At 44.4% G+C, this 27,695-nt stretch overlaps 1 protein-coding gene across 24 annotated transcripts in view; it reads left to right on the plus strand.

Moving 5' to 3' along the window:
- Nucleotides 1-27,695, plus strand: part of MYO18A (myosin XVIIIA) — a 488,146-nt gene that overhangs the window by 238,712 nt on the left and 221,739 nt on the right. For all 24 annotated transcript variants that reach the window (XM_068270111.1, XM_068270110.1, XM_068270109.1 and 21 more), the window contains 2 exons: nucleotides 5,098-5,290; nucleotides 12,570-12,656. In XM_068270111.1, coding sequence (XP_068126212.1) covers nucleotides 5,098-5,290; nucleotides 12,570-12,656 — 280 coding nt within the window. The remainder of the gene's footprint in view (nucleotides 1-5,097; nucleotides 5,291-12,569; nucleotides 12,657-27,695) is intronic.

Below are 27,695 nucleotides of genomic sequence, written 5' to 3' on the forward strand. Positions count from 1 at the left end.
ATTCACACCACCTCAGATCCAGGTGGGTCTAAAGCATGGGCATCACAGCCAACGACACAGCAGATGTAGAGTTCCACAAAATTTTAATACCTCATAAAAAAACGATAAAAATTGAACATAGTCATATCATGCAACATACTCATCATACTCTAGGGGTGTCGCGATCCTCATAAATAAAAACATCCCCTTCACCTTACACGAAATAAAAATAGACCCGAGGGGTAGATACATAATCATGCGAGCTACTATTAACCAGGAAAATTTGATTCTGGCAAATATTTATTTGCCTCCCCCGGCAGATATCGCTATACTGGATAAAATTATGACTACCATTATACAAATGCCCTCCCAAAAAATTATAATGTGCGGCGATTTTAATCTGGTGCATAATCCTAACCTGGATCGCCTTAAAAGTAACAACAGAGATACGCTGGAATTCAGCAAATGGGTGGAGGCCTATTCCTTGGTGGATGTATGGAGATGGAAACATCCCACAACTAAAGCTTACTCCTGCCACTCTGCTTCTTATGGATCTCTATCTAGAATAGACTTAGCCTTAGCCTCTAACGAAACCCTCCCATTAATTAGAACCACCCAGTTTCTTGCTAGAGGAATCTCTGATCACGCCCCCCTGGAATTAATCCTGTCACTAGGGCCACAGCAAAAAGACAAGGTTTGGAGGCTGTCTAAACAATGGATTGTCGACCCTACCATCGACGACATCATAAAACGCCAAATTAAAATGTACTGGGAGATAAACTCTAACTCCTCCTCCCCTCAAATAGTATGGGACGCAAGCAAAGCTGTTATTAGGGGACAGTATATGGGGGCTATAAAATTTGCCAGAGACCAATCTAAAGCCTGTGTGCAGTGGAGGGAAAAAATTGCAACAGATCTTGAAATAGAATATACCGCTACCCCAAACACTGACACATACAATAAATGGCAACTAGCTCTCACACAACTTGAGCTGTATAGGGTAGACTGTACCAAAAAAAGTATTCTAGAACAAAGACAAAAAATATTCGAGCAGGGAGATAGAACTGGGAAGCTATTGGCCTGGCTATCAAAAGACACTCAGCTTAATATCACTATACCTCGCCTGCTAGATGATTCACATAATTCTATCACTGACCCTGAAGAAATAAATGAAGTCTTCCTTCGTTTCTACTCTGACCTATACAAAAGTAGATTAGAAAAAAGCGACGCTGAACTTACTCATTATCTGACAGACATTAACTTGCCAACATTACCCATAGAGGACAAAGAACTACTTGACGCCCCAATTACAGTTAATGAAATCATAGATGCAATCGCAGATATGCAGACTGGCAAAACCCCAGGCTTAGACGGGTTCCCCGCAGAATTCTACAAGCAATACTCCACACTACTAGCCCCAAAACTGAAAAAGATCTTTCAACTATCCTTCGACAATGGCTTTCTCCCCCCCACCATGCTAGAAGCCCTCATAATTGTGATCCCCAAACCAGGGAAAGACCCTACAAAATGTCCATCATACCGACCTATTTCCCTCCTAAACTCAGATGCTAAAATCCTCGCAAAGATATTGGCCAACAGATTAAACTCATGTATATGCAAAATAATACACCATGATCAATCAGGATTTATGCCTGGCAAAGGCACAGACATCAACCTGCGTAGGCTATTAACCAACATCGCTGCCTCACATACTAATAGGGGACATCGGATCGTGGTCTCACTAGACGCCGAAAAGGCATTCGATTCGGTCGAATGGAAATATTTATGGGCAACCATGAGTAAATTTGGGTTCGGAAACAATTTCATCAAATAGGTTCAGATGCTCTATGACTCCCCCAGGGCTAAGATTCGTACAGGTAACGTAATTTTACAGTTCTTTAACCTCGGGCGAGGCACTAGACAAGGATGCCCGCTATCACCCAGCCTATTTGCAATAGCAATGGAACCAGTAGCTGCTCGGGTTCGCCAATCTCCTACAGTGAAGGGCTTAACACTGGGGAACCTGAGGGAAAAAATATCTCTTTACGCTGACGATGTTCTGTTGTATCTTAATGACCCTCTTTCCTCGCTTGATGCAGCCCTTCGCCTCTTTGAGGAGTTTTGCAGGATGTCGGGGATTGGGATCAACTGGAATAAATCGCTTCTATTCCCTCTGGATGATATTTCTTCCCTGCCGGCCCTAGCAAATTCTTCCCTAGCGGTAGTGGACCAATTCAAATATTTAGGTATACAAATAACCAAAGATCTTACAAAATTTCGAGTGCTCAATATAGATCCGATCATTCGCCAACTAGAGAATAAATGCACTGTCTGGAATAGACTCCCACTTAACCTGATTGGCAGAATAAATTTAATAAAGATGATATTCCTACCCAAGTTTACCTATGTGTTCAGACAGTCTCCGGTGTGGCTCCCATCTTCGCTATTCAAACGTATTGACAAAGTAATCTTATCGTTTATTTGGGCAGGTAAGCAACCACGAATCGCCCTAGACCTTTTGCAGCTCCCTAAGTGTAGAGGAGGCCTCGCTCTCCCTCATTTCCAAAAATATTTCTGGGCTTCAGTACTCGTCACTGTCCGCTGGTGGTTCTCACAGGATGAATCGAATCCCGCTGTAAATGTTGAGGCAGCGGTGTTGGGCTCATACGAGCAGCTTACCAACCTTCCATATGGAGGCCCTAAAGCTAACCCCCAAACTACACCAGCCATGCTAACAACCTGGAAGGCCTGGGTAACAGCTAGATCCCGAATTCTTAAAGCTAACACTATTTCTCCCTACACACCATTATGGGGAAACCCAAACCTAAAGCACTTTACCACCATCCCTGACCCCGCCATATGGGCAAGACATGGTATTAAGAATGTCTCCCACATTCAACAAGACGGCTCCCTAAACACATTCCAAGACCTAAAGGCACAATATAACCTCCCAAGTAAGCACTTGTTTAGGTATCTGCAACTGCGACACGCCCATAGGTCACAATTTGGATCGCGACCTCCGGACTTAGACACTGACAGCTTGGAACAGTTACTTATGACCAAAGACCTTCCCAAAACGCTATCGACTATCTATGCTGAACTTCTCAGCTCTAACCACCCAAGACTACAAAAAAGCTTTCAGAAATGGACAACTGATATACCTACCTTGACTAAGGAAGACTGGGACTTAACACTAACAGAATTTCCCACTACTGTAATTGCAGCTAGTGATCAGCTCATCCAGACTAAATTCTTGCATAGAGTCTATCTCACCCCAGAACGACTGCATAAAATGAGCAATAATAACCCAAACATCTGCTGGAGATGCTCAGTAGAAATAGGCAGTTTTATACACATCTTCTGGTTGTGCCCCAAAATAGTTCCCTTTTGGAGTAGTGTCCTAACAATTATTAACATGCTACTGCAAACCTCCTTTCCATTGGACATGGAAATGTGCCTATTGGGAAAACTCGGGAAAAATACCCTCTCAACACATAGACTAAGCCTGGTGAAAATCCTCTGCTTTTATGCTAGGAAGGAAATTTTAAAATTCTGGAAAAAGAACTCTGTCCCTACCATTGGTACGTGGGCGAAAACCATTAATAGCAACCTGCCTATGTATAGGACTACATATCTAAATAGAAAGAGTCCCAAGAAATTCAATAAAGTTTGGGGTATATGGGAAAGCAGGATACTCGATCCTACAAATGAAAACTTTATTCCAATCTTAGAATAGGTGGGGGGGGGGGGGGGGGGGCTCCGGGTCTGGAGCGGACAGTTTCCTTCTTTCTTCTTTCTTTTCTTTATCTCTTTACCTTCTCCTTTTCTCTTATCTCCTCATGGGCCTTCCGTGCCCACCTTTCTACTCGTCTCTCCTCCGCAGAGCAGGTTACCAACAGCGCCCAGTAACTAGATACGTGAAGAGGTACTAAGATGAAATGGTTATGATTTATATTACTGCTAGCTAATATAACAATCCCTATGCAATATCTTGATACGAGTATGCTCAAATGTATTTTATGTTGTACGCTGTATTTCCTGCTTTGTACCTTTATCTGTTTCAACTTTACAAAACTCAATAAATTTTTACTGTTAAAAAAAATAAAAATTGAACATAGCATAAAACCTTTTACATATAGAGTAATGCCCTGCGCTGAGTGCACACTCATGTAATCCAGATAGTATATGCGCCTATCGGACTCAATAGCCCAGCGGTGTTGCCTTGAATGCGGTAACGGCGTCCCGATTCCGCTCCGGCTTCCCCGCGCTCACTTCAAGCTAGTTCCTTTCCGGGCGATAATCCACCTCGCTGCCCGTGACGTCACACGCTCCTCTTCCACAGTCAATCTTTGCACTGAGGAGGTGAATAGTATATACACTATTCACCTAGAACAGGTGGGCACGCAGGTGTCCTGCCCTCCTTCCCTAACCTGCATGCTTGTACCGTGTGTGGGAATGAAAGTGTTATTGTTAAGGATCACCATTGCAATCAGGCTACCAGCAGTTCTCCGAAGGAGCTTTCATATTTCTGTCTTTGTTGGTTTATGTGAAGACAAACATGAGGATGCGGCTCCTATTCTCTGCAGTGGTTAATCTGTGTAAATCGCATTATTTGCTTTGTATCTGGAGAGGGAAGGTTTGCGGCTCCACAGCTTATGGGAGAGATTCATGGCCCTTGGGTTCCTCCGCAGTGCATAGGGTAGCATTACTCTGCTGCACTCGCTAAAAGTTATTTATGCCCTCCTGTTCATAGCCATGCTTCTCTTCCTTTTTTTTATATGCAGTTTAAATGCCGGATGAGGTTTTTACTAGCTGGCGGAGCAGCGGGTGTATTTAGTGCTCTGCTCCGCAGATTGCCTTCCTCTAATAGAGATTTTCAGGGCTTTCTGGGGTTTTTGTGTTTGCCTTTTTTTTGTTATTGATATTAATAGCTTTGTTGATAGGTGGTATAAATGAATATGCAGCAGCTAATGCTCACTCTTCTTACTGAAACGAGCTGATAAAATCCTCAGTGGACGCCTGCCAGCTTGAGAATCTTCTCTGCACGCTGTTTATCCGTTTCTATAATTCCATCTCCAATCCTGTACTGAGCGTTTTTTCCTTTTGTTGTTTTGGCAGAGCCTTGAAATCCAGCCAGCACTCCCTTTGCTCGATTATGATTGTGGACACCCCCGGCTTCCAGAACCCCGAGCTGGTGAAACAGGGCCGAGCTGCTACCTTCGAGGAACTTTGCCATAACTATGCACAGGAGAGACTCCAGGCTCTTTTCCACGAGAAGACCTTTGCACAGGAGCTAGAGCGCTATAAGGAGGTACTCTTAGTGCACATTTAGGTGTCCTGCACAGATCAGGCCAGACCGTATGTCTGTTAGCAGCTTTCACCTTATTAGCTACTAATGTCCACACTGTCAGCACAAGACATGAGCAATCTTCAGGATCAAGTGGAGCTATGCGCCAAACATTCCTTTATTTGCATTTTTGTAGATCGAGTGATTATCAGTTAGCATAGCCTTCAGGTACTGTAAAAAGTTTTTTTTAGAAGAGTGAGAGGATGAGTGACGACTTCTGTTTTTGTTAGTCCTTTCACACTATGGCCCATATGCAATTCCTCTTTTCTCCAGACTCCCGAGTTTTCTCCTAGGAGATAATTTGTAATCTTCTATTTAAAGTACCGTATTTTTCGGAATATAAGACGCACTTTTTCTTCCCCAAAAATGAGGGGGAAAAGTGGGTGCGTCTTATATTCCAAAGATGCGGTAAATGTGGCCCTGGAATATACTTACCGGCTCCTGTTGCCGCGATCCTCTCCTCTTCGTCTGGCGCTCTTCATCCCAGGACGTCTTGTCATTCATTGTGAACGTCTTCAGAGCTCCAGCTGCCCGCGCGCCTCTTCACTGCAGTCTTCGTATAGACTGCAGCCTTTCGATATACATGTGCTGCCGCCGCCATCCTTCCTAGTTACGGCGTCCTCCCCCGATGTCCTCCCTAGTTACAGCGTCCTCCCCGACGTCCTCCCTAGTTACAGCGTCCTCCCCTGACGTCCTTCCTAGTTACAGTGCCTCTGACGTCACGCGCACATGTGCGTCGCAGATCAACCAGCAGAGGGCACTGTAACTAGGGAGGACGTCGGGGAAGGACGCTGTAACTATCGAGGACGTCGGGGAAGGACGCTGTAACTAGGGAGGACGTCGGGTGAGGACGCCGTAACTAGGAAAGATGGCGGCGGCAGCACATGTATATCGCAAGGCTGCAGTCTATGCTAAGACTGCGGCGAAGAGGACCGCGGGCAGCTGGGGCTCTGAAGACGTTCACAATACATGACAAGACGTCCTGGGATGAAGAGAGGAGACTGCAGCTGAAGAGGAGTGCCGCAGCTTGGACCCTGAAGACCTGCATCCTGAATGATGGGCGCCCTCTGATGAAGAAAGCCAGATGGGGGAGGAGAGGATCGTGGCGACAGGATCAGGTGAGATGTTTCATCAGGGTTTAGCTAGTGTAGTGTATTTGGTGGTGGCAGAAGGGGTTGGTTAGTGTAGTGTAGTGTAGTGTAGTGTAGTGTAGTAGGTGGTTACAGCAGCAGGGGTTAGTTAGTGAAGTGTAGTGTAGTGGGGGCAGCAGGGGTAAGTGAAGTGAAGTGTGTGGTGTGGTATAGATGGGCAGTGTATCTTAGGCCAGTGTGGTGTAGATGGGCAGTGTAGTTTAGGGAGAAAGGGTCCATAAGACGCCCCTGCACCATAGACGCACCTAGGATTAGTTTTTTTCTTTTCTCTGATTTTTGCCCCCTAAACCTAGGTGCGTCTTATATGCCGGAGCGTCTTATATTCCGAAAAATACGGTAACTTTTCAGCAATTTGCAATTGAAAAAGTATCAAAAAGTAGGTGAAAAAAGGCACTAGTAAAATTGTTTTGAGTATTTTCCGACTTTCTGGTGCCTTAAAACGCATTTTATGGTTAAGTTTAAAAATATCACCTTAGGAGAAAAAGTGAATTGCCTAGGGGTCATATGCAATTAACTTTTTCTCCTGAGTTTTCTCCTAGATGATCTTTTCACACCTAGTAGATAAAGTGCTTTTTAAACCACCAGCAAGCAAGAAAATACTCAAAAATAATTTTGATAGTGCTGTTTCATCTACAGTGGAGGAAATAATTATTTGACCCCTCACTGATTTTGTAAGTTTGTCCAATGACAAAGAAATGAAGTCTCAGAACAGTATCATTTCAATGGTAGGTTTATTTTAACAGTGGCAGATAGCACATCAAAAGGAAAATCGAAAAAATAACCTTAAATAAAAGATAGCAACTGATTTGCATTTCATTGAGTGAAATAAGTTTTTGAACCCCTACCAACCATTAAGAGTTCTGGCTCCCACAGAGTGGTTAGACACTTCTACTCAATTAGTCACCCTCATTAAAGGGAAGGTTCAGGGATGCTGTAAAAAAAATAAAAATCCAAATCCACTTACCTGGGGCTTCCTCCAGCCCGTGGCAGGCAGGAGGTGCCCTCGTCGCGGCTCCGCAGGCTCCCGGTCTCCTCCGGTGGCGCGCCCGACCTGGCCAGGCCGGCTGCCAGGTCGGGCTCTTCTGCGCTCCAATGTGCGGCTCACTGGTGCGCGCTGACGTCATCGGACGTCCTCCGGGCTGTACTGCGCAGGCTCAGAACTACTGAGCCTGCGCAGAACAGCCCTGGAGGACCTCCAATGACGTCAGCGCGCACCAGTGAGCCGCACATTGGAGCGCAGAAGAGCCCGACCTGGCAGCCGGCCTGGCCAGGTCGGGCGCGCCACCGGAGGAGACCGGGAGCCTGCGGAGCCGCGACGAGGGCACCTCCTGCCTGCCACGGGCTGGAGGAAGCCCCAGGTAAGTGGATTTAGATTTTTATTTTTTTTTACAGCATCCCTGAACCTTCCCCTTAAGGACACCTGTCTTAACTAGTCACCTGTATAAAAGACACCTGTCCACAGAATCAATCAATCAAGCAGACTCCAAACTCTCCAACATGGGAAAGACCAAAGAGCTGTCCAAGGATGCCAGAGACAAAATTGTAGACCTGCACAAGGCTGGAATGGGCTACAAAACCATTAGCAAGAAGCTGGGAGAGAAGGTGACAACTGTTGGTGCGATTGTTCGAAAATGGAAGGAGCACAAAATGACCATCAATCGACCTCGCTCTGGGGCTCCACGCACGATCTCACCTCGTGGGGTGTCAATGGTTCTGAGAAAGGTGAAAAAGCATCCTAGAATTACACGGGAGGAGTTAGTGAATGACCTCAAATTAGCAGGGACCACAGTCACCAAGAAAACCATTGGAAACACATTACACCGCAATGGATTAAAATCCTGCAGGGCTCGCAAGGTCCCCCTGCTCAAGAAGGCACATGTGCAGGCCCGTCTGAAGTTTGCCAATGAACACCTGAATGATTCTGTGAGTGACTGGGAGAAGGTGCTGTGGTCTGATGAGACCAAAATAGAGCTCTTTGGCATTAACTCAACTCGCTGTGTTTGGAGGAAGAAAAATGCTGTCTATGACCCCCAAAACACCGTCCCCACCGTCAAGCATGGGGGTGGAAACATTTTGCTTTGGGTTTTTTTTTTCTGCTATGGGCACAGGACTACTTAATCGCATTAACGGGAAAATGGACGGAGCCATGTATCGTGAAATCCTGAACGACAACCTCCTTCCCTCTGCCAGGAAACTGAAAATGGGTCTTGGATGGGTGTTCCAGCACGACAATGACCCAAAACATACAGCAAAGGCAACAAAGGAGAGGCTCAAGAAGAAGCACATTAAGGTCATAGAGTGGCCTAGTCAGTCTCCGGACCTTAATCCAATAGAAAACCCAGTGGCGTAACTAAGGAGTTGTGGGCCCGGATGCAAGTTTTACAATGGGGCCCCCCAAGCACTCTATACATAACAATTGATATGGCGCACCAAAACCTGCCAATGGCAACTACAGTGTCAGAGGTGCAAGAAGGGGGATGGGAAATAGCTTGTTAATGATTACTACTATTCAAAGTATCTATAAAAGTGATTAATATGAGCACAGGACCAATAAAGAGCTAATACTGTAGTTGAGGGAGGGCCCTTCGGGGCCCCTCTGGCCCAAGGGCCCCGATGCAGTCGCTACCTCTGCAACCCCTATTGCTACGCCCCTGAGAAAACCTATGGAGGGAGCTCAAGCTCAGAGTTGCACAGAGACAGCCTCGAAACCTTAGGGATTTAGAGATGATCTGCAAAGAGGAGTGGACCAACATTCCTCCTAAAATGTGTGCAAACTTGGTCATCAATTACAAGAAACGTTTGACCTCTGTGCTTGCAAACAAGGGTTTTTCCACTAAGTATTAAGTCTTTTATCGTTAGAGGGTTCAAAAACTTATTTCACTCAATGAAATGCAAATCAGTTGCTATCTTTTATTTAAGGTTATTTTTTCGATTTTCCTTTTGATGTGCTATCTGCCACTGTTAAAATAAACCTACCATTGAAATGATACTGTTCTGAGACTTTTCATTTCTTTGTCATTGGACAAACTTAAAAAATCAGTAAGGGGTCAAATAATTATTTCCTCCACTGTACGTGTCGGTACTTTTTCAATTGCAAAGTGCTGAAAAGTTATTTTAAAAAGAAGTTGAAAATGATCTAGGAGAAAACTAAGGAGAAAAAGTGAATTGCATGTGAGGCCTATGTCTGTCGCATCTCAGCAGGATATGGCGGCTGCCATATTTATTTCCTTTTAAGCAATACCTGTTGCTTGGCAGTCCTGTTGATTTTCTGCCTTTTAATACATTTAGCCGTAGATCCTGAACAAGCATGCAGCAGATCAGGTGTTTCTGACATTAGCCTCAATTCACTAAGATCATGCTGGAGATAATAAGGCAAGAGAAAACTTGCCTCTACACATCGGTCTTGCCTTATTAAGGTGTAGAGATAAGTTTTCACAGTGAGAGAGTTATCTTATCTCTTCAGTCCTTACGTTACCTCCTCTGTAGTTATTTTCACATGCACTTAATTAACAGCCTGTCTTTAACTTTAGAATTCTGGAGTTATTTTAAGGATTGAAGAGTTAACTTAAGAAATCTCTCCTTAAATTAAAGACAAAAGAGTTAATTTTAGGTTTGCTTGAGATAAATTGTTTCCTGAATACTGCATGCCTTATCACCATGATGATAACTCTAGAAGCGTTATTAAAGACAGGAGATAACCTTAGTGAATTGAGGCCATTGTCAGATCTGACTAGATTAGCTGAATGCTTGTTTCTGATGTAATTCTGGCAATGCTGCAGCCAAATAGATCAGCAGGGCTGCCAGGCAACTGGTATTGTTTAACAGGAAATAAATATGGCAGCCTCCATATTCTTCTCACTTCAATTTTCCTTTAAGGATTGTTCACACGAGTCAATTGGAATTTAGATAAGGTGCGGGCAATTTGCTGCAATATAATCCACTGTGGAAAAGACACACAAGTATAACAAGTATAAACAAACCATAGCTATTAATGTAATAGGCTAGGCAAAAAAAAAAAAAAAAAAGGTTCAAGTTAATGGCCACTTTTGTGAGTAGTATTATGGCTATGCCTTTTTAGATGTGTTGTGCATTTATAAGTTGGGTTTGTAGCCTACGGAGATAGAAATCAGTCGTTGGGTGTAAGTCCACTTTACATTGCTTTAGAGAGGGTTTTTTTTCATTATGTACAGACTTAGGCCCAGTGCACACCGAGCGGTTTTTTGAGCGATCCGCCGGCCGCATCCGCCTGGAAAAATGCTTGGCTAATGTATTGCAATGGGATGGTGCACACCGGCGGTTTGAGGTTTTTGCCAAGCCGTAAACGCGCCTCCTGCTGCACGTTTGCGGTTTGCTAAAAAAACTCAAACCGCCGGTGTGCACCACACATTGAAATACAATAGCCAAGCGTTTTCACTGGCTGATGCGGCTGGTGGATCGCATACAAAATCCGCTTGGTGTGCACACGGCCAAATATCTGCTCTCTGCTCCCAAAACCGCTAGCGTTTTGACGATCTGCTAGCGGTTTTGGTGTGCACTGGGCCTTACAGGAGATGTCCTTTACATGCCTCATATTTTTAGTGAAATGCCTAAAGAATGTCCCATAAATGTCGTCCTATTCCTGCTGAGAGAACTCTTTAACTTAAAATGAAACTTTATCTTTTATCATATCTCAGTGAAAGTTTTGGGGGTCTTGGCTGATTTTTGCCATTTTCCTTTTTATTCAGGGTATGGCTAATTAAACAGATGTATTGTTTCACATCTTTGTGATATTAATATGGCTGTCTACCAAAAGAATACAATTTAACAGACGTAAAATGACCTATAGCATTTAAATGTAATGGTTACTGTATGTCATTGGTGATCTTCAATATTTACGGTTTTAAAGGAAACCTGAGATGTCAGACTAAACAGATGTGATACTTACCTAGGGCTACCTCCAGGTCCATGAGCAGCGTTGTGCCCCAGGCCGTCCTCCCAGGTGCCTCCGTTCAGCTGCAATCACTCCCGGTAATCTGGCTCCGTTGCGGCAGTCTACTCTTTTGCGCATGCACGGAGGGGCCACGCATGTGCAGAAGAGCCAACTGGCACGATTGAGCCAGATTACTAGGTGTGATAGCGGCTGAACAGACGCAGTCGGGGAGTACAGTGAGGGCCCCCGGGTAAGTATCAAATCTTTTTTTTGTCCGACATATCAAGTACACTTTAAAGTTCAAATATTTCTGAGTTTTCCTTCTGTTTAAAATGTGCATTGTTTTGTACACAGCTAATGTTTAACTGGTTCATGATTTTGTTTTTCCTTGTCCTGTGTTTCAAATATACACAATCCAGATTGGTTCTTCAGGTTTCTAAAGTGCTACCTTGAAATATATTTCTTTTATGGAATACTTATCTGCTGTAATTTAACGAGCCAGAACATTTTTGAAGCTGGAATTCTAGCATCTCCTAGCTACAGCGTGGTTCTCATAATACCCTTGTTAAGTCTGCTATCTTTAGTACATCCCTCTTCAGACCCTTAGTCTCCTTTTTTGCCATCTATTTGTAATTATTTCTCATTAGTTTTTTTAGTTAATGATGACCTAATTATGTAGTTGTGATTTCATATTCTTTCTGATAGATGTACTGCTATAGATGAACCTTAAATTAAACATAATTGGTTGGATGATCTGGTGCAAGGGGTTCCCGCGGCAACCTGTTTGAAGATGTCAAGTTGATGCCTCACTTTCCCTGTATAATTACGTCTGCGTGGTTTTTAGACTGACCAATTAGACTCTCACTGCCACGCACTTTAATGTAATCTCCTTGTAGCTCATCTTAAAAATTGAGCACGTCTTCCTTTATTGGATTGTGAAAATCTATAACGAAAATGCCAAGAAGATCAAGCAGAGATAAGCAGGTTAAATCATTACCTGACACATTACATTAGATGGTTGTAGCGTACTGTCATGTAATGAGCAGACAGACACAGGCATGTTGAAGTGGGACCCAATGCACCATCATATCAATGTATAGACTAACTAACAGACTGATCTCTAATGATGTCATAACTTCAATCTTAGTCTCATGAATACTAATCACTCATCTGTCCCCTCTAGGAAAATATAGAGCTTGCTTTAGATGAAATAGAGTCCAGTACATCTGGCTCAGTAGCTGCTGTAGACCAAGCTTCGCATCAAACACTGGTAAGCAAGGCAATGGGCACCGAAGGGCCCACCCATTCCATGACTATTACATGGAATGTTTCATGGATTTGTGAATTGCTTGTGTTGTAATTTTGCGCAATGGTATGCTTCTACCTCAATTTTTAATACTTGTGCTTTACATAGGAGTCAGTTAAAGCGTCACTATCTTGAAAAATTGTAAAATCCAAAATGGATACATGTAAGATGTATATTGGTCCCAGAGCAAAATGCACTAAAAATTACTTTTTTTCCTATATTGAAGTCACTAACAATAGTCGGTTAAAATCCGACAGATCTTACAGATTTCTGACTATTCCATCTCCTCATGGGGATTCCTCAGTATCTCCTTAACCTCCATGGCGGTAATACAGAGCTAGGGTCAGGGCGGAAAACCGCAGCTCAGAGTGTTAATCCCAAACTCTGCTCGAGGGTAGCCTCCGGAGGCTGTGTGCAGAGCAATGCACGCAGCAGGCGTTTTTACATACCTCCTGGGGGATCCCGTCGTCAGCCACCATTCTTCTTCCTCTCCTCCGGGGCTCTGCTTCCTCCTGCTGAGATCACCAGCTGTCGTCATGACCACAGCCAGCAATTTCTCTTTAGCGTTTCAGCGCCACCCGAAGGTTGGAGGCATAACTGCAGCGCTGGAGCCAGGGAGGTGAGTGATTGTAAAAAAAAAAAAACTGCTACAGACCTCCCTGGCAGCATGAATTTTTTTCAAGTTTTAGGGTCTGAAAGAGTGCAAAAAAATTGCACTGCTTTTAGACCCTAAAATCCAGAAATAATTATAACACCAAGGGGGTTAATTACAAAAGCACTCTCTGGAAAGGATTTATAAAAAGATGTCAGCCAGCCTGCCTACTCATTTGCATGCTACTGGGGGGAGAGCGAGGTTTAACTGAGCAACTGCAATCCAATGGGTGATATTTGCTGTTTATTGTAAGTGACAAACATAGGAGAACATTTTGGGGGTGTATTTTACTGTGGGAGAAATCTACATTTTATATGTATGTATTTTAAATTTACAACTTTTTGCGATAGTGGTCCTTCAGTAAGACATATGTTTTACATATTGTGTTATTTATTATTATACTGTCTTTCGGATATGTGACTTGGCACAGTATGGATACTGAAAGGATGATTACCTGCTGACTTCTTCCATCTCTCCAGTGCATCCTGAGCAAAATCTCCAAGGTACAGCCTTATTTTTTTTTGGTTGCAGCAGGAAGAGTTGTAAAATACAAAACAATAACCCTTCAAGTTCCCTTACATAATGACAGCATTGTAGCATCCGCCCAGCGGATCGCTCAGAAACAGCTGTATCAGTTCGCCGACAGACTGTACACACGCCGGACTGTCGCTGGAACGCCCACCCAGCGGTAGGTGACGACGGACCCGTCGTTGCCTCCAGTCCGGCGTGTGTACGGACCTTAAGAGAACCAGAGATGAAGCACCCTCTTGTATTTTACCTTATAAATCAGTGGGAACATGACAGTAAACACCTAATCTGCTCTTTGTTTCATTGTTCTCTGTTTAATCTGACTGTTATCACCTCTGATAAGAATCCCCAACTGAGCACTCAGTCTAGCTTTGCTACGGAAAGATTATAGCTGAGTCTGTCTTCTCTGGTGTCTATTCAAGCCCAAGCCTGCCCCCTTGTGGCTCTGCTATAATGACTCGGCTGTAATTATTCCCTGCAAAGCCAGACTGAATGCTCATTCCGGGATTCTTATCACAGCTGATAACGGACACTTTTAGCAGTGAGGATAAAACAGAGAGCAGGGTAAGTGTTTTCACTAATGTTCTTACTGATATATATACACAAGGGTGCTTCTTCTCTGGTTCCCTTTAACCTTCTTGCCGGTTATCCCGAGCTCAGCTCGGGGTAACCTGCGCAGGAGGGTTTCTCTGGCCCCGCTGGGCCGATTTTCACAATTTTTTTTTTACTGCACGCAGCTAGCACTTTACTAGCTGTGTGCATATCCCGTAATAAAATCATGTAGCGAGCCCTGGGCTCGCTACATGATTTAAAAAAAAAAATATTTTTTGAAAAGTGCTGTGCCGCCCCCTTGCCGTCAGAATTGGAATGGCAAGGGGGTTAAGGCTCGTACACACGTCTGACTGAAGGCAACGACGGGTCCATCGTCACCTCCCGCTGGGCGGGTTTTCAGCAGACAGTACAGCGTGTGTACAGTCTGTCGGCGGACTGATAAGGTTGTTTCTGAACGATCCGCCCTGATTTTATGCCTGATTGTTTTTCAAACTGGACGTTTGAACGGTTTGTCATACAAAAAGTTGTTCAGACTTGTACACACAAACGATAAAATGTTTGAAATGCTAATTACAGCTAATTTAAATGTCGTTTGACTGGTCAATGGACTGGATAGAACAATGGACCAGATCAAAAGACCGATCAAACAACTTGTTGTTTGAATGTCTTTTAGTGTCAACCTTAAGACGCGTACACATGCCATATTTTTTCAAACGACGGGTCCGACAGACCCAGCTGCTTCAGAAGATTTTCAAGGGTTAAAAAGTAGTCTTATATACCAGAATGTACAGTACTTTTAAAGACCATGCCTCCTGCAAAATAAATGCAGGGGTTCCTCGATCAAAACATTTTTGCAGGGTTCCTCCAGGGTACAAAGGTTGAGAAAGGCTGCTTTAAATGCATGGACATGGATGTGTTCTATACATTTATTAATCTGTTTTGCTGATTCAGATGGCAGAACTTCAACTTTTTTTCCCCAGTGCTAATGAGCTATTAATCAGTAGATGGTTTCTCATAGTAATTTGTGTGGTAAACTCAGACTTGGGGCTGTACCAATTTTGGAGGCCAGTCAACCAATAGACCTCTCTACAATCAGATTAGATCATTGAGAGATATCTGTTGGCTGTCATAAAGCGCAGACCGATTCTTACACGTTTTCAGCATGACACTTTTTGGCAATCGGACCCGTGGTGCGGCCTCATTGCCTTGCTTCCCCTGGCTGCAATGTGCTGGCAACCACATGGGGCTCGAACTTGGAAGAGAAGTCCATACTCAGCGTCAGGAAGGTAAGGTATTAATGTAGGGGCACATGGGGGAGGGGTTGTTCATGTACACTGGGGGGACAGCAGCTATGGTTTTCTGGCACGTTGCATATTCGTCCAGAATTATTGCACGCCTTACCGCCGCACACCCGTTTGAGCACGTCGGCCTGACGTCTTGCAGCATGTTCAAACAATACATTCGGCACATTTTGGGCTGAAATTGGTCGATTCGGCGATCGGGCATGCTTTTGGCGGCACCAATTTTTCATCTGAATTGATGATGATTATTATTGAATCAGATGGTCGATCAGCCACCAAATCTATAGATGTATGGCCAGCTTTAGTGACGTGTATCTAACAGTGGACTTGCAAAAGGAATATTAGTGTTGCTGTGAAACGCTGATCGCTTTGTGTTGATTGGTGTATCAGAACTGATATCTCAAGCAAATGTATGGCAGTAAATTAGCTATTTGTTGCTGCAGCAGTGGTGATGTGTGTTTTGGGCTGAGTTAAGAACAGTTTTTTCAGATTTTTCTTTGTTTGGTCTGGCAGGCTGACTACATTCAGCAATAAACCTACAACTTTGTTAATTGCTGTTACATTCTTCAGAGAAATTTGGTGGGTTTTGGACCGAAAATCATATTCATGACTATTGTTATGAATTTATTAACATGTATTATCCAAACCTGTAATATGCAATATGTCAACTCTGTTAAATCACATATCAGTGCCCCTTCATAGTGACCTTTCTGCCTGTTGCTCCCTCCCTCTCCCTCCCTCCCCCTCCCTCCCTCCCTCCCCCTCCCTCTCCCTCCCTCCCCCTCCCTCCCTCCCTCCCTATCCCTCTCCCTCCCTCCCTATCCCTCTCCCTCCCTCCCCCTCCCTCCCTCTCCCTCCCTCCCTCTCCCTCTCTCTCTCTCCCTTTCTCTCTCTCTCTCTCTCCCTCCTCCTCTTCCTCTTCCTCCTCCTCCTCTCCTTCCCTCCCCACTCTCCTCCCTCCCCACTCTCCTCCCTCCCTCCATATTTCTCTCTCCCCATCCCTTTCCTCTTCTTCTCCCTCTCTCTCGCTCTCTCTCTCCTGCTCCTACCTCTCTCATTTTTTCTCCCTCCATATTTCTCATTCTCCTGCTTCCTCCTTTTTTCTACATCTACCTACCTCTCCTCTGACTCCATCTTTCCCTCTTACTTCCTCCAGCTTTCTATCATCCGCTCTATATATCTTGCTCTTTCTCTCTGCCTTTTCCCTCTCTTTCTTCCCTATAGTTTTTTTTTTTTGCCTCAAAGCATAGGAGTCCATGTCCATGCACATGTGCATAGTCCTGTGCTAGACCCCAGCAGCATACTTAGAGGGGAGAAGCCCCTGCGAAGACAGGGGGCCCAGAGCTGTGGGGACCCTGACTACTAACCTTCCTTCCTCCATTACAGTAGACTGTACTTCAGATCCGGTGTTTTTGTGGTTACACTTGTTATGGGTGTGAAGATCATGATGGGTCACACTTGTTTTCTAACCCGTGAAAGATTGGCCCCAATGTCATGAAGGGGGGGCAAGGGAAGGGGTGTTAAAATTGGAAGGGCCCCATCAACAGTTTTACTGGGGGCCCCATGAATTGTAGTTACGCCACTGCTAGTCCCCATATCACAAAGCGCAATACACAGGATGTGCATTTGTGTGCCCCTGGCCAAGGCCATGAACCTTTGAGCTGGAATGTGTGGGCATGTAGGCATATGGATGTCCAGAGACAGTCGAGGTTATATAACAGAACCTGACTTTAGAGTTCTGTTGGGGTGAGGTTAGCGTTCTGGTTGGTTGTGTATCTCTGTTGGGTGAGGTTAGTGTTATGATTGGTTGTGTATCTCTGTTGGGTGAAGTTAGCATTCTGGTTGGTTGGGTATCTCTGTTAGGTGAGGTTAGCGTTCTGGTTAGTTGTATATCTCTGTTGGGTGACGTTAATGTTATGGTTGGTTGTGTATCTCTGTTGAGTGAAGTTAACGTTCTGGTTAGTTTTGTATCTCTGTTGGATGAGGTTCGCGTTATGGTTGGTTGTGTATGAGTAGGGTGTTAGTCACTGTTGTCTGTGATGTAGGGCCTGATTTAAATTTCCAGAAACATTTAAGCATCTCTAACGGGAATACCTTAAAGCCAGTGTTACCCGACATGTAAAAACAAAAGTCAGATACTCACCTAAGAAGAGGGAAGGCTCTGAGTCCTAATGAGCCTTCCCTCTCCACTCCCGGTGCCCTCAGGATCCTCCGGTCAAATCCCCCGCCGCGGGGGACTTCGGGAGCCGAGTCCTCCCGAAGACAGACGGCTCCATACTGCGCGAGTGCGTCATAGAGGGCACTCGCGAATGTGCAGTACGGAGCGGCCCGTCTTCAGGAGCCCGAGTGCTCCCGAAGACTTCCGAAACCTCCCTTCGGCGGCGGAAGTGGCAGTATTTGTCCAAACTGGTCGACTACTGCGACGGGGGATCCTGCGCGGGACCGGGCACCGGGAGAGGAGAGGGAAGTCTCATTAGGACTCGGAGCCTTCCCTCTCCTTAGGTTAGTATCTGACTTTTGTTTTTATAGGTCAGGTAACATTGACTTTAAAGTGGACCCAAATTAAAAATACAAGATTTCAGAAATAAAATCTATTTTCTAAATTATAATAATAAATAGCAGTCTTTCTTCAGCTGCATGATGACCAATTTAAAATATTTTACATTTATTGGAGGAACCCCTCCCTTCCTTTCATATTGCCAGGACAGAATCCGGCAAACTGGTGGAGTAGGTGGTGTCCGGCAAAGGAGGAATTGCTAATGGCTGCCACCTGTATAACCCTAGTTATGAAAAGAGATGGATGAAAAGCATGCAGTGAAATGATCATAGGCATGAAGGAGTGTTCATTTATCTTTGTATGTGTCGGAGTGGTGCAACTAAATATTTTGAATTAAAAAAATGTTTGGTTTGGGTCTGCTTTAAGCAAACCCAGAAAGACAAAATTGCATATTTAAATAAAATTATCTGCTTATCTGCTCTCTGGAGGAAGATTGATGCATTTCCTAGATTCATGTGAAATTATGGTTGCTGCAAATTAACAGCTATGTAATTACAGACTTGTAGGCTCTGTTCTGAAAACTTTTTTTTTTTTTAAATTAAATTAATTCAAGCTGTCCTGGCTGCTGTAACTGCAATTACTCAACCACATATGATCTAATGTGATCAAGGTGAGAGGCATTTCCCAACCACTTCATAGCAGAAAATTATTTTAAAATCTAGGCAAGGCTTTCTGGATCATATAAAATATCCCCAATACAGAGGCCCTCAGAGCTCAGGAGATGCCTCAGTATCAATCATCGTAAATGTATATAATGATGGCAGTTTCTGCAGTTCTTTACAGGACGCAGTAATAATTTATATCCATTACTGTCCTGCAGAGAACTCACAATCTAATATCCCTACCATAGTCCTAGTCTGTTATCCCCACAATAGGCTAGGGCTGTTTTGGGGACGCCTAACACAGGATGGCGGCGACAGAGTGACTCTGTTGCTCCTCCGCGACACCATATGGCATCATTTTGCAAGGAGCGAGATTTGACAGGCGCTCACAGGAGTGCGAGCTCTCTTCAGTAAACACAGCGGACCCCAGCGATCAGCGCCGGCAGGCTGTTTTATTAGGTAATTATTCATTTAAATACTTATAGCGCTGACCTCTTACGCAGTATAGTCTATAGAGTCTAGAGTATAGTCTTGTCACTTAACTGTGCCTCGGAGGGGCTCACAATCGAATCCCTGCCATAGCCATATGTCTATATATGTATTGGGCAGTATATGTAATGTAGTCCAAGGCCAATTGGGGGGGGGGGGGACTAAATAATTGTTTTCCAAAACATAGGTCTTTTTTCATTAATAAAAATAAAATTAACAGCCGCAATCAAATAGCACCAAAAGAAAGCTCCATTAGTGGGAAGAAAAGGAGGTAAAATTCATTTGGGTGCGAAGCTGTATGAACGAGCAATAAACCGTTAAAGTTGTAAAGTGCCGAATTGTAAAAAATGGCATGGTCACTGGGGGGGGGGGGGGTTAAACCCCTGGGTCTTGAGAGTTTAAAGGGAACCAGAAGTGAGATAAATGCAGAGGATGCCATCTTCATTCCCTCATAAACTATGCCAGTTGCCTGGCAGTCATGCTGAGCTTTAGGCTTCAGTTATTTACTTCCACACCTGCATGCTTATTCTGAGCTAGTGACTTAAAGGGCAACTGAAGTGAGAGGGATATGTAGGCTGCCATATTTATTTCCTTTTAAAGCACACCTAAACTGTGCTTAAAAATGTTGTATTTTTCTTACCTGGGGCTTTTTCCAGCCCCCCGTAGTCCATGAGTTCCCTCCATTCTCCTTCTCGCAACTCCATAAGATGACTGGAACTCCAGTTAAGTGGACTGGCAGTCCTGCTGATCTTTGTCTAGCGTACTGTCTGAATCACACACCTGAAACAAGCATGCGGCAAATCCAGCCAAACACCTGATCTGCATGCTTGTTCGGGGTCTAAGGCTAAAGTATTAGTTAGAGGTTCAGCAGAACAGCCAGGCAATGTGCACTGCTTAAAAGGAACTGTGGCAGCATTTACATCCCCCTCACTTTTAATTTCAGCTCCACTTTAAAGTATTGGAGGCAGAGTATCATGCTAGAAGTAGGGCAACTGGCATGTATGAGAGGATGAAGATGGCAGCCTTCTGGCACCTTTTAAATTACTACTATGTCTTTGTGAGACAGACCGACAAATAACATTTATATCGCGATTTTGTCCTGGTGGACTCAAAGCGCCAGAGCTGCAGTCACTAGAACACACTTTATGGAAAGTAACAGTGTTAGGGAGTCTTGCCCAAGGTCTACTAAATAGGTGCTGGCTTACTGAACAGGAAGAGCCAAGATTTGAACCCAGGTCTCCTGTGTCAGAGGCAGAGCCCTTAACCATTACACTATCCAGGCACTGTCCAGGAAAGCAGAGTTAAGTTTGGTAGAAACTCGCATAAGTACAAGGAGAACATACGGACTCTTGGCCGTGAATTGAACCTGGAGCTCCAACACTACAAATAAAAGCACTTTCCACTTAGCCACATGTTAAGTTTCTTTGGTAGTCAACACTTAACAGTTTCGAAAGTTTCACTGTGCTGATTATCCATCAACCAAAATAAATGTAGCAGCACAGTGCTTAATGGTGCGTGATTATAGTCCTCCAACTAACCTAGCTTGCTGTATGTCTGTCGGTGTGTCTTCATAGTACTTTTTACAGTTTTATTATTCTTTCTATTGTCAGATCGGTTTTATCATTCGTTTTGATGCAATCACATCCAACTTTTAACTTTATTAGGCATAAAATGGCAGCGAGTGGATTTTTCTGACTCACAGATGCTCTTGAGAATGAGATTTCTATTTTTTTTTTCTCCCCTCCTTTCCTGGCTGCTGTGCTTAAGATCCACATTAGCAGGGAAAGTAACAGAAATACTTGCAAAGTTAAATAGAATGTGACAGCAGCTCCATGACTCATAAAAAACGTTGACAATAAATGTCTGCGGCTGAGGCTCTTAAAAAGCCGCATTTCAAAGCAGTTCATAAATACCCATATGCTCAGATCTGGCAGGTTGTGCAGCCAAGGTAGAGGTAAGGAGCAGTAAAGGATTTTCACCCTGGAGAGCCCGTCACACCTTCATAAATGATTCATGGTCGTCTTATATTTCATTTATATGGTATTTATTTCATTAGGCCTCTAAATAAGGAGGTGCTTTAACCCTTGTTAAAAGGAAACAATGGCACAAAGGGGAAAAGCAGTCTGTGTTTTAAATGCACCTTCACAAGGACGCGGGAACCGAGAGCGCCGTTCCTCTGGGGAGATTAGCGGGGTCAGGTAAACTTCTCTTTCATTCTCCAGCGGCCTACAGATAAATCTTCTAATGAGAGGAGAGTGTCGGGAAGGATTCCAAGCAAGGCTTTTTTTCCCTTCAAGGGGGAACGCTTTATTTTTACATCCCTCAGAACGGCGTCCATGACCTGTTCTAACAGCGCTGGAAGATGCAACACCTTCCTGGAGTTTTTGTGTGCTCAGCCCTTCTCTTTGTACACACTCGGCTATTTGCAGATCAAAGACGAGCTAAATCCGCTTGTTTTGTTACAATTTTTGTCAGGGAAAAATGTAAAATGGGATCAAGACTTCTGACGTTGCTTGAAATAGATATTCGGGCTCGTGTTTGAGAAAAGAAAGTGTTTTGAAGAACTTATTGATGGAAGCTTTTAGCATAGGTTATTACATCGTTCTTGCACAAAAAGTATTTTTCTTTATCATGCACAAAGGGGTTTAGAGAAAGGGTCACATGTACATTTATTTTCTGCTATTTAGGCCATCAGGAATATCTAAATTCAACCACATCCTCCCACCAATGCCAAGGGCAAAGCTCTGATTCCCTCCTCCTGTGTCCAGATGAAGTTGGGGGTGGTAATTACGGTCACGCACCTAGATTAGTTCTGTGGCACGACTTGTGGTGGAATTTTTTTTTCTTCCTATACAACCACACACTGATGCTTTAGTGCTCTGAAAGAACGCCGATAGTATTATTTCATTCTTTTGCCAAGGCTCTATGTTGTTCTGGGTCAGTAAGTATTCTTCCTTGATGAGAATTCTCATTGATCAGATCCAGTGGTGTAGCTAAGGAGCTGTGGGCCCCAGTGCAAGTTTTACTTGAGCCCCCCCAAGCACTCTATACATACCAATTGATACAGTGCACCAAAACCTGCCAAGGACAACCACAGTGTCAGAGGTGAAAAAGGAGATGAAGAACAGCTTGTTATTGATTACAACAATTTAGAGCATCTATAGAAGTGATTATTACCAGCACAGGACCAATAGAGAACTAATACGGTGTTTGAGGGAGTGCCCCATGCGCTCGCAACCTCTGCAACCCCTATTGCTACGCCACTGGTCAGATCAGTATAGCAATGTCAAGCCCTGACTGGAAATGAAAACATTATTTTCCTAGAGCTTCCATCTTGGTGCAGCACTACACAGAATGAAAGCCTTGGAATAAGTATCTTTGAATTTCCTGCTTAAGCTTCTTTTTGGTCCAGAAGTATGAGCAAGCACCGTTTTGCGAGAAGTGAAACTGCACCCACTTGTGTTCCAGGAGTGGCCCGCAGCAGAGAGGGTTAATTTACCTGCCGTGCTCCATGCCCTTGACACTTCCTCCTTCACAGCTGGAACTTCTGCGAAGGAGGACATATCAGGAGGATGGAGTGCGGCGTGGATCGCTGAGTAGATGGTTTAGAAACACAGATACAGTGGGTTGCAAAAGTATTCGGCCCCCTTGAAGTTTTCCACATTTTGTCACATTACTGCCACAAACATGCATCAATTTTATTGGAATTCCACGTGAAAGACCAATACAAAGTGGTGTACACGTGAGAAGTGGAATGAAAATCATACATGATTCAAAAATTTTTTTTACAGATCAATAACTGCAAAGTGGGGTGTGCGTAATTATTCGGCCCCCTGAGTCAATACTTTGTAGAACCACCTTTTGCTGCAATTACAGCTGCCAGTCTTTTAGGGTATGTCCCTACCAGCTTTGCACATCTAGAGACTCAAATCCTTGCCCATTCTTCTTTGCAAAACAGCTCCAGCTCAGTCAGATTAGATGGACAGCGTTTGTGAACAGCAGTTTTCAGATCTTGCCACAGATTCTCGATTGGATTTAGATCTGGACTTTGGCTGGGTCATTCTAACACATGGATATGTTTTGTTTTAAACCATTCCATTGTTGCCCTGGCTTTATGTTTAGGGTCATTGTCCTGCTGGAAGGTGAACCCCCGCCCCAGTCTCAAGTCTTTTGCAGTCTCCAAAAGGTTTTCTTCCAAGCTTGCCCTGTATTTGGCTCCATCCATCTTCCCATCAATTCCGACCAGCTTCCCTGTCCCTGCTGAAGAGATGCGACCCCCGAGCATGATGCTGCCACCACCATATTTGACAGTGGGGATGGTGTGTTCAGAGTGATGTGCAGTGTTAGTTTTCCGCCACACATAGCGTTTTGCATTTTGGCCAAAAAGTTCCATTTTGGTCTCATCTGACCAGAGCACCTTCTTCCACATGGTTGCTGTGTCCCCACATAGCTTGTGGCAAACTGCAAACGGGACTTCTTATGCTTTCTGTAAACAATGCCTTTCTTCTTGCCACTCTTCCATAAAGGCCAACTTTGTACAGTGCATGACAAGTAGTTGTTCTATGGACAGAGTCTCCCACCTGAGCTGTAGATCTCTGCAGCTTGTCCAGAGTCACCATGGGCCTCTTGACTGCATTTCTGATCAGCGCTCTCCTTGTTCGGCCTGTGAGTTTAGGTGGATGGCCTTGTCTTGGTAGGTTTACAGTTGTGCCATACTCCTTCCATTTCTGAATGATCGCTTGAACAGTGCTCTATGGGATGTTCAAGGCTTTGGAAATCTTTTTGTAGCCTAAGCCTGCTTTAAATTTCTCAATAACTTGATCCCTGACCTGTCTTGTGTGTTCTGTGGACTTCACGGTTTTGTTGCTCCCAATATTCTCTTAGAAAACCTCTGAGGCTCTCACAGAGCAGCTGTATTTGTACTGACATTAGATTACACCAGTGGCGTTCCTATCACAGGGCGCAGGGGGGCGTGGCGCACCGGGTGCCAGACAGCCAGGGGGGTGTCGCCACGACCCCCCAAGTCATGCAGGAGCGGGGAAGAGCAGCGCTAGGAGGAGCGGTGACAGCAGGGACAGCGGCGGGGAGGGGAGACATATCCCCCCCCTTCCTCACCTGGGTCCCCTCCTTCTGCCTCTCATCACCCACCCCCCGCCCCCGAAATGCGGGCAGCGGGCTGGGGCCAGTGGGCAGCGAGCAGGCGGGCACGGAGAATACTTACGTCACTTCTGCATATCAGCCTGGAACGCTGCGTCGCCGTCACGTGCCTCTTCTGCGCCTCCAATCATTGCTCGCCGTTTGCTGCCCGCATTTGGGGGGGGAGGAGAGGCAGAAGGAGGGGACCCAGGTGAGGGAGGGGCTATGTCCCCAACTCCCCACCGCTATCCCTGCTGTCACCCCTCCTAGCTACACTGGGGGGGGGCACACTATACTACCTAAACTGGAGGCCACTATACTACCTAAACTGGGGGCCACTATACTACCTAAACTGGGGGCCACTATACTACCTAAACTGGGGGCCACTATACTACCTAAACTGGGGGCCACTATACTACCTAAACTGGGGGCCACTATACTAGCTATACTGGGGGCCACTATACAACCTATACTGGGGGCAGCTATACGGGGGCCACTATACTAGCTACACTGGGCATGGGGGTCGCTGCACTAGCTATACTGGGGGCCACTATATTACCTATAGGAGGGGGCACCATACCAGCTACAATGGAGGCCATTATCCACTTCGGGACCACAGTCTTTTCGCCCCTTAAGGACCAGAGCCTTTTTCTCCATTCAGACCACTGCAGCTTTCACGGTTTATTGCTCGGTCATAAAACCTACCACCTAAATGAATTTTACCTCCTTTTCTTGTCACTAATACAGCTTTCTTTTGATGCTATTTGATTGCTGCTGCGAGTTTTACTTTTTATTATATTCATCAAAAAAGACATGAATTTTGTCAAAAAAATGACTTTTTTAACTTTCTGTGCTGACATTTTTCAAATAAAGTAAAATTTCCTATACATTTGAGCGCGAAAGTTATTCTGCTACATGTCTTTGATAAAAAAAAAAACATTCAGTGTATATTTATTGGATTGGGTAAAAGTTATAGCGTTTACAAACTATGGTGCCAAAAGTGAATTTTCCCATTTTCAAGCATCTCTGACTTTTCTGCGCACCTGTCATGTTTCATGAGGGGCTAAAATTCCAGGATAGTACAAATACCCCCCAAATGACCCCATTTTGGAAAGAAGACATCCCAAAGTATTCAGTGAGAGGCATGGTGAGTTCATAGAAGATTTTATTTTTTGTCACAAGTTAGCGGAAAATGACAGTTTGTGACAAAAAAAAAAAAAAAAAAAAGTTTCCATTTCTTCTAACTTGCGACAAAAAAAAATGAAATCTGCCACGGACTCACTATGCTCCTCTCTGAATACCTTGAAGTGTCTACTTTCCAGAATGGGGTCATTTGTGGGGTGTGTTTACTGTCCTGGCATTTGGGGGGTGCCTAATTGTAAGCACCCCTGTAAAGCCTAAAGATGCTCATTGGACTTTGGGCCCCTTAGCGCAGTTAGGCCGCAAAAAAGTGCCACACATGTGGTATTGCCGTACTCAGGAAAAGTAGTATAATGTGTTTTGGGGTGTATTTTTACACATACACATGCTGGGTGGGAGAAATATCTCCGTAAATGACAATTTTTTTATTTTTTTTACACACAATTGTCTATTTATAGAGATATTTCTCCCACTCAGCATGGGTATGTGGAAAAATACACCCCAAAACACATTATACTACTTCTCCTGAGTACGGCGATACCACATGTGTGGCACTTTTTTGCACCCTAACTGCGCTAAGGGGCCCAAAGTCCAATGAGTACCTTTAGGATTTCACAGGTCATTTTGAGAAATTTCGTTTCAAGACTACTCCTCACGGTTTAGGGCCCCTAAAATGCCAGGACAGTATAGGAACCCCACAAATTACCCCATTTTAGAAAGAAGACACCCCAAGGTATTCCGTTAGATGTATGGTGAGTTCATAGAAGATTTTTTTTTTTTGTCACAAGTTAGCGGAAATTGATTGTAATTGTTTTTTTTCACAAAGTGTCATTTTCCGCTAACTTGTGACAAAAAATAAAATCTTCTATGAACTCGCCATTCTCCTAACGGAATACCTTGGGGTGTCTTCTTTCTAAAATGGAGTCATTTGTGGGGTTCCTATACTGCCCTGGCATTTTAGGGGCCCTAAACCGTGAGGAGTAGTCTTGAAACCAAATGTGGCAAAATGACCTGTGAAATCCTAAAGGTACTCATTGGACTTTGGGCCCCTTAGCGCACTTAGGGTGCAAAAAAGTGCCACACATGTGGTACCGCCGTACTCAGGAGAAGTAGTATAATGTGTTTTGGGGTGTATTTTTACACATACCCATGCTGGGTGGGAGAAATATCTCTGTAAATGACAATTATTTGATTTTTTTTACACACAATTGTCCATTTACAGAGAGATTTCTCCCACCCAGCATGGGTATGTATAAAAATACACCCCAAAACACATTATACTACTTCTTCTGAGTACGGCGATACCACATGTGTGACACTTTTTTGCAGCCTAGGTGCGCTAAGGGGCCCAACGTCCTATTCACAGGTCATTTTGAGGCATTTGTTTTCTAGACTACTCCTCACGGTTTAGGGCCCCTAAAATGCCAGGGCAGTATAGGAACCCCACAAGTGACCCCATTTTAGAAAGAAGACACCCCAAGGTATTCCGTTAGGGGTATGGTGAGTTCATAGAAGATTTTATTTTTTCTCACAAGTTAGTGAAAAATGACACTTTGTGAAAAAAACAATAACAATCCAATTTCCGCTAACTTTTGACAAAAAATAAAATATTCTATGAACTCATCATACACCTAACAGAATACCTTGGGGTGTCTTCTTTCTAAAATGGGGTCACTTGTGGGGTTCCTATACTGCCCTGGCATTTTACGGGCCCAAAACTGTGAGTAGTCTGGAAACCAAATTTCTCAAAATGACTGTTCAGGGGTATAAGCATCTGCAAATTTTGATGACAGGTGGTCTATGAGGGGGCAAATTTTGTGGAATCGGTCATAAGCAGGGTGGCCTCTTAGATGACAGGATGTATTGGGCCTGATCTGATGGATAGGAGTGCTAGGGGGGTGACAGGAGGTGATTGATGGGTGTCTCAGGGGGCGGTTAGAGGGGAAAATAGATGCAATCAATGCACTGGGGAGGTGATCGGAAGGGGGTCTGAGGGGGATCTGAGGGTTTGGCCGAGTGATCAGGAGCCCACACGGGGCAAATTAG

The sequence above is a fragment of the Hyperolius riggenbachi genome, chromosome 2 (assembly GCF_040937935.1).
Source record: "Hyperolius riggenbachi isolate aHypRig1 chromosome 2, aHypRig1.pri, whole genome shotgun sequence".
Lineage (NCBI taxonomy): Eukaryota > Metazoa > Chordata > Amphibia > Anura > Hyperoliidae > Hyperolius > Hyperolius riggenbachi.